We start from the raw sequence: 7717 nt of genomic DNA, 5'->3' as shown, positions 1-7717 counted from the left end.
AAAATGTACTTGAATCTCAAAAAAAAAAAAAAAAAAAAAAGAAAATGTAAGGCATTAATTACCAGGCTTGACTTGGGGTACCTCTGGCCTGCGTGTGGCTTTAGGTTTCTGAGGTGGTTTGGGAACTAGAAGAGAAGGTATTAAAATTAGCATAATGGTCACAGTTGTGACTGTCAAAATAAAGGTTGTATAAGCTGAGAAACACTCTGTGTAGACTCAATTCAAATGTAAAAGTAGTCCCTGGAACGGTGGAAATCATGTTCAGTTTAGCTCTTCGTTTGTACCATTCGTTTCCCATGGAAGAACAATCTTAAAATGCCCAAAATGTGTCTTTGCGTCAAAGTATTAACCATCATAGGATTTTCTTCTTGAATACACCATTTAAGGACTAAGTGTATCATTTCTATCACTTTGCTTTGCTTTTGGTACAAAACAGTAAGATAGGGAATTTTAAAGTTGCTCAAGAAGAAACCTGGAAAATTACCCATAAACATCTGCTATTAACACAAGAAATAGTGACACATGGCTAACGATTTGGGGGAATTTCTTAAAATGATCAGAGACAAACTGAATTCTGAGAAGTTAAACAATTATAGTCACAGTATTCCCACTAAAAATAGTAACAGTTATCCTGGAACATTGAATGGTCTCAAGTTGCAAAGACAAACAAACCACCAGTTTTACGCTGGACCCTAGATCACAATCAGCCTATAGTATGCAAACATACTAAAAACATTCACTAATGGGAAATGAAACTGGAAAAATGTCTGCCATTTGTTTAGTCCAAGCAGACTACAGACATCTGTGAGGAAAAACAGATGGCTCTCTGAACACCAGGACATGTGACTGAAGCACAGAGGGTCAGCAGAGAACAGGGAAGCTGTGCGTAAGACCACAGAGCTTCCCTACCCCAGCATAGCAGATTATACCGGAAGATTTCTCCAGGTTCTGGCCTCTTCCCGCCCACACCAGAAATAAAGGAAAGTATGGTTTATGGGGTGAGAGAACTTCAGCCATGCACGGGTTGGAGACCATGAGAAGAAAGAGTGACAAGACAGAGAGGATGCAGAATTACCAATTTTGGGTACCAAGATCTCCGGTGTCACAGTGGCAGATTCAAGAGCTATGGAAGCAAAACACCAAGAACACTAATTATACCATGGAGTGGCATCCTAAGGCAGAAGCTGTACACAGTCTCCCGTTTTCCTGAATATAACTCTCCTTTGGCTTCTCCTAGCCAATCCGCTCTTGCTTTCCCATACCTCAGCAGTCCTCCACGTGAATCAGCTGTAAGACTCTAAAGATTCTTGCTTTAATAATCCACTTGGTGGGCCAGCTTTTCACATTGTATACTTACTAATTGCAAGTAAAGACATAGGTGCATCATTTATAACACGAACGCCGAGAGTAGATATAAAGATCTCAAGTATACCAACCAACCATATCGTTTCCTAAAGCCCAGCTGTTTGGGGGGGTAGAAGCCACATCATTGCATCTATGGTAACCGGAACCTAACCAGAACCCTAAATGTCACATTTACCAGGTTTGGACTTGGGTACTTCTGGACTACGTGTGGTTTTAGGACGGCGGAGGCGGTGGCGACCTGGTTTTTTGGTCTCGCGTGGAGCTAAAAAAGGGAAAATTTCTAGTTAGCAGAGAAAGGTTAATGCTAGAAATTGAGAGTAAAGGTTACATGTAGTTTAGTCACATATTTTAACCTCTTGTTCAATCTGGACACATTCTGTTTTGCCACTTTTTTTTTCTTGTTGGAATGCTTTGATTTCTCCAGAGGTGTCCAAGGAGTGCCCCCATTCCTTTTTTTTTTTTTTTTTTTTTTTTTTAAAACCCTTGTCCTAATTTGGCTTTCTGTTGAGGTGTAAAATGTAGACCAAAAGCAATTTGGTGAAGATTTGACTCACATTTCCAAGTCCCAACCTATCACTCAAGGAAGCCACAGCAGGAATTCAAACAGGGACAGAGGCAGGCTCCTAGGAGGGATGCTGCTTACTGGCTTGCCCCCTGCAGTTTGTTCTGTTTGCCTTTCTTTGTTTGCCTTAATTTATTTTTTTGTCCCAGGTACTTTGTCATTTTCTATCATTATCATTACATAAAATGTGGAGTTTAGTTAGTTTGGTTTTTTAATGTTATTTTGTGCTCATTCTCTCTCTCTCTCTCTCTTGCTCTCTCGCTCGCTCGCTCGCTCTTCCTTTTATCCCTTTCTCTTTATAGTTTGCCTATTCTTCCACTTTGAGACAGACATTGAAAAATCTCAAAATGAGTGTGCAGTGTAGAGGAGATGGTCACATGAAAGTTTTGAAGCTATACTATCAGAAGGAACATGAGGAAGATTGATTTTTCAGAAGCACTAAGAATTAAAATTAAAATTTGGCTTAATATTATAAAACAGAAGGGTTTTTTTTTCTACTTAGCATTAAAGAAACCCACATGTAAATAATAGGGCAAAAAAAATGTTGAATTTCAAAATTATGTCAAGGGAAACTTTTTTTTAAAAATGAGACATATTTATAGGAAAGTGAAATTTATAGGTATTTATAGGTAGTGAAAGATTTTATTTATAGGTAGTGAAAGATTAAAAAAATTTTTAAGAATAATCAAGAATACAAAAGCTAGTGGAAGAAGGGCGTGGTGGTGCACGCCTTTAATCCCAGCACTTGGGAGGCAGAGGCATTCGGATTTCTAGTTCGAGGCCAACCTGGACTACAAAGTGAGTTCCAGGACAGCCAGGGCTATACAGAGAAACCCTGTCTCAAAAAACAAAAACAAAAACAAACAAACAAACAAACAAAGCTAGTAGACACTGATATATTATTACTCTATGAACATGAATCTAAAGGAGTGACCCTCAGTAATTGCACGACCAACCAACATTATTACTGACATTTTCTCCGGGCTCTAGATCCTGAAACCACATGCAAAATTACCAAGGGGGAAATCAAGTCAAAGGAAAAATGAATGCAGAATGGACTAAAATGTGGGATATGCTCAATTTTTAACTTTCTAGCTTGAGCAAATTATAAGTGGTGAAATTTTATGCACATGAGATTTCTACTGAAATCAATTCCTGAGGTTTTAGACAAAATGAATAAAAATGTAGCCAGCTAAAGTCTGGAGAAAGAAGTGGAAAAAGGGCAGAGGCCTGGGCCTCTGGAAGCTGTGGATGTAATCCGCCAAGCAGGAGCTTTGGTTGTGAAGGAAAGTGTGTGTAACGGGCTAGCGTGGCAGCAGGATGGGGCTGTTCTTTGGTTGGTTTGGATTTGCTTTGTTTTTTTTTTTTTTTTTTCTCTTTTGAAGAAAAAGAAGCTATCAGTGTTAGCTTTGTTGTTACTTTCTCTTTTTTCTTTTTCCCTGACTCCTAATAGATTATCTGGTGACACATGAGAATTTTCAGATCTGGAACAATCATCTCGCTTTTCAAGAAAGTCTGCAAATGATAGCGGTTTTTGAAAAGGGAGAGGGGTGGGAAACACCTCCCAAAGGGAAGCACAACTATGCCTGTGGATGCCAGGAGTCTCCACTGGAAATAACAGGTTAGAAGCAGCTAAGGAAAATCTCCTTGAATATGATAGGTCACATCCAAGGCTGTATGGCTTTCATGGGTGTCCCAGAGCCTCTGTTCAGCCAAGCCCAGGCACAGGGTCAATGTTCTTGCAAAAACAGCTGCAAAAAAAGGACCTATCTGAAGAACAATTAAGTATTTTTCAAGTGAAGCAAATCTAAGGGCAAAAGTTGAGCACAAAACGTGATACAGGCCGTTCTTCCACTTTGATTCAAGGAAGCATCTTTACCCTTTGTTGACTGGGCAGATGATCGAGTCTCAGGTTCCGGGGCTGCAATGAAAGCAAGTAGCGTTAGAGCAGTGCTGAGGGGGTCACCTAAGGCAGAAACTACACAGTCTTTACCACAAGACACATTCACTCACTCCTTGACGAAGGCCTAGGCAATTCCAGCTTAGGATACCGAGGTTTACTCCCCTTGCATCCGTTGCATAAACCCCAGCAAAAGAGTTAAGAGCTCTCATTTGTCCTGCCATCTTTGCTGTGGCTCTTACTATAAATGTCTGATGGCTGTCTCAGGGGTGTTCTGAAGTTCTTGCCACCTGCCATTTCGTTTCCCACAGAGCAGCCATGTTCAACCCAGGAAGTGAGAAGAAGGCAATGTCCCATTCTCTAATGCCTGCACTCTGTTAGTTTTGAATGATATCCAGCTTGGCTGGACCTCATGTTCTTTCATAAAAGATAAGAAATTTTAGTGTAAAAGGGCCACATGTGTTCATATGGTACTGCCCGTGGTTATGAGTACATATTGCCAGTAAACAAAATCCAAGTATGGTCTCAGGTTTCATGAACCACTTAACAAATAAAATAACATCTGATGATAAATAACAAACCCTCCGATGGCCAAATGAGAAGTGAGAAATCTATATTTTGCTGACGATAGTTGGGTGGCATTTATTATTTCTGAGGGGGGGGGGGGAGAACAACAGGTCCTTTCCAGTAGTTTTTGTATTCTTCTACTCAATAAAAAGAAATTTCTTTCAAGACGATAATTAAAATTAGCTGTATTTTTCAAGCATGGGGTAGGGGGATTAGAACTTCTTTTATTTCCTATAAAAAGAAATTAATCAATTTGGCACCTATCAGCTTTCATTACAACATAAACTATCTGTCTATTTATACAGCTCAGATAGCAGTTTGTCTGAGTTAACCCTGATAATTCTGAATGAGAGAGCGGCAGGTTTGGAAGATACAAGGAGTGAATGGGAGAAAAAGCGACAACAGATGCTTTTATAGAGCAACTTTCTAGGAATTAAATGACCTGCTTTCAGAACTCAAAAAGAAAGAAAATATAGTAATTCAGAGCCAAGTGTGATACCACACTGAAGAGTGACAGATCTCATTCTATGGGATAGGCAGGGAGGGTAAAGGCAGAGGCACTGGGTTTCAGAAATGCACTGGGTTATGCATATAAAACCAGTCAAAAACAAATGCGAAGCATCACTGACTAACCCAACCCCCAAACAAAAGCAGCTCCCAGGGGGAAGAGAAATGGAGAAGCAGGCATTGGAGGCGAGCTGAGAAAGGCAGGGATTCTCTGCACTGAGACATCTTTGATGGTTTACATGCTCTTGTGAACTCAAGCGAGAAACGGAAACTGTCCCTTACAGTGAGGTCTGAGTGTTAACCACCTCAAGTGGTGATCCTGACCTGTGAGCTACAAAGGGTGAGGACCTCAGGCTGTGACAAAGCTTAGAAATCAAAGGAACAAAACCACACCAGCTTCCAAGTGAAAGTCCCAGCCAAAAACCAAGACATAACAACAACAACAAAAACTCCAATTAAGTGTGTCTATTTGACCATTTTAAAGAGTAAAAGCAGGACCTCTAATTTAATATGTTAAACTCATTTCTAATAATAAAACTTATCAAAAGTAAATGTCCAACAATATTTATAGGCACTTTTTGATGCTTTCAAACTTTATAGTGAAATTAACAGACATAATTAACTGAGGAGGACTATTTAATTTGCTAAGCAAAATATACGGCACGCTCCTCATCTGCCTGGTACCAGCTCCTACTCGGAATCCAGCAAAAAATAGTCACGTCCTCATTCCAATCCTAAGAATTATTTTTAAAACTCATATACATTAATTCCTGCCCACTCCAACTGACAAAGCTCTTCATTTAAACCGCTAGGATACTTGATTTTTATACACTAGGCTTCTTTGTTTGGCAAACTTAGCCAGGGTCACTCACATACTTGCCCATGCCTCTAATTCAGTGGTTCTCAAACTTCTTCATGCTGGGACCCTTTAATACAGTTCCTCATGCTGTGGTGACCCCAATCATAAAATTACTTTGGTTTCTACTTCATAGCTGTAATGTTGCTACTTTTATGAATTGTAATGTAAATGTCTGATATGCAGGCTATCTGATACGTGACCCCTGTGAAAGTGTCATTTAACCCCCTGAAAGTGTTGTCACCACTCTATTTCCTTCAGCTTGCCACCCGCACCTGGAGACCCAGCCACAGAAATTTGTTTTCTTAACAGTTGCTCTTGTTGCCTTAGGCCAGCATGAAAATTAATCACGGTCACTTGAGCAGAGAACCTCTTGCTTTAATAACTGCGTTATAAACACACCGATGGCGGAAATCCAAGTTGAGAATCCTCTACACAGCGGAGTTAGAGTGCATTCTCCTGAGAGCTAAAGGTTTACAATTTATATGACAATGACAGTAAGAACCACCAAAGCTCTCCACAGCTAATTTTATAAATTGATATCCAAGACTGTTATGTAGATTCCAGATAAACTGTAAAAGGTGGATATTAGATCATTCAGTATGTTCCACCATCCTTAAGTAGGTGCTTCTATCAAAGAGCCTTCTAGACTTTAGAAAAACAGCATAAAATCTCCTGAGATGTAAACAAAATGCAACAACCATCCTTAACTAAGAAGCCTTGGCACATTCAAGAAACAGCTCTTCCTGGTCCTGCAGCTGGAGCTGAAGAGCTCCAAACAAACAGGGTTCTCAGAAGATGGAACCCATGCCTGCCTTGCCAGTGAAAGGCTGTTATTCAGGATTCCACTCAACTATGGTTCTGGAAAATATGCTGTAATACAGACAAGGGACCCTCAGCCTCAAGGCTGGATTTCTGGGTTTTTCGTGTGATGGTCATGAACATAACTTTCTGTCACAAAGTTCAGAGCAACACTGTGATAATGCCAAAGGGCCCAGTTGTGCTGAGGTCATCTGGTTGGGTTTTTGCACTTTCCATGGAAAACCTTCATCAGATGCTAACATATAAATTGCAACTTCTTGAGCCAAAGATTTGCATAAATCAAACTGTCAGCATTATTTTTAGAATGACTGAGGATCAGAGAAACTATCATGTATGGTGTCAGTTCTAGACTGAGAGAATATTTGAAGTTTCAGAGAAATTAGTTGTATTTTACTGAGTTAAAAATGAACAAAATAACCAACAGATTCCTATGTTGGCATATAAAACCATAAGAGATAAATCTAATACTAATGCTGAATAAATGGAATGAATTCATCAGCTTGGGAGATTTTGGAAATATTCCATTAAAAGAATATTTCACACTCCAGGCACAGAGAATCAGTTATGGAAGAGTGTTGCTACTTTCTGGTAACTCCTCAAAGACTGGTTTTAATCTATGCTTAATTATTTCTCACTTTTACTTCATATTTACTAGAAAATGGGGTATGTTTTGATGTTAGTAATTGATTGATAGGCATAATCCTATGATCTGAAACACAAAGAAATTTCAATGACACCAAGTTAAAAGTCACCTTTTCATAGAACTCATAGGTTGAGCTGGAAGGCGTTTTCCCAAAAAGCCTCAAGAACTGTGTGTGCCATCCTGCAAAGAACAGTAGTAGTACCTACCAAGTACTGGCGGTAGACAACATCTGAATCTGAGCTCAGATCTTCTAACTCAAGGGCCAGCTATTCACAACCAAAACAGCTATAGAGCCCATGCAGTCTGTGAGATACTTAGTATCTCCCAAACAAGCAATTAGAACAAACAGCCTCTGACAGCTTACAAAAGAGCCAGGGGGCTGCATTCTCCATAGCGAGAGGGAACACATACAACACTGAGTAGCATCATTCTCCATAGCGAGAAGGAACACATACAACACTGAGTAGCATCATTCTCCATAGCGAGAAGGAACAC

At 39.8% G+C, this 7717-nt stretch overlaps 1 protein-coding gene across 3 annotated transcripts in view; it reads right to left on the bottom strand.

Moving 5' to 3' along the window:
• Positions 1-7717, bottom strand: part of Abi3bp (ABI family member 3 binding protein) — a 211814-nt gene that overhangs the window by 75283 nt on the left and 128814 nt on the right. Inside the window, exons 19-22 of one of the 3 annotated variants that reach the window (XM_029470388.1) lie at positions 3807-3848; positions 1541-1627; positions 1076-1123; positions 63-125 (exon numbers count right to left, since the gene is read on the bottom strand). The exons of the other annotated variants lie outside the window; for them this stretch is intronic. Of the exons in view, the coding sequence (XP_029326248.1) occupies positions 63-125; positions 1076-1123; positions 1541-1627; positions 3807-3848 (240 nt within the window). The remainder of the gene's footprint in view (positions 1-62; positions 126-1075; positions 1124-1540; positions 1628-3806; positions 3849-7717) is intronic. 3 annotated transcript variants of the gene reach the window in all.

Source organism: Mus caroli, chromosome 16 (genome assembly GCF_900094665.2).
Source record: "Mus caroli chromosome 16, CAROLI_EIJ_v1.1, whole genome shotgun sequence".
NCBI classification, from domain to species: Eukaryota; Metazoa; Chordata; class Mammalia; order Rodentia; family Muridae; genus Mus; species Mus caroli.
This window is presented reverse-complemented; position numbering and strand designations above follow the sequence as displayed.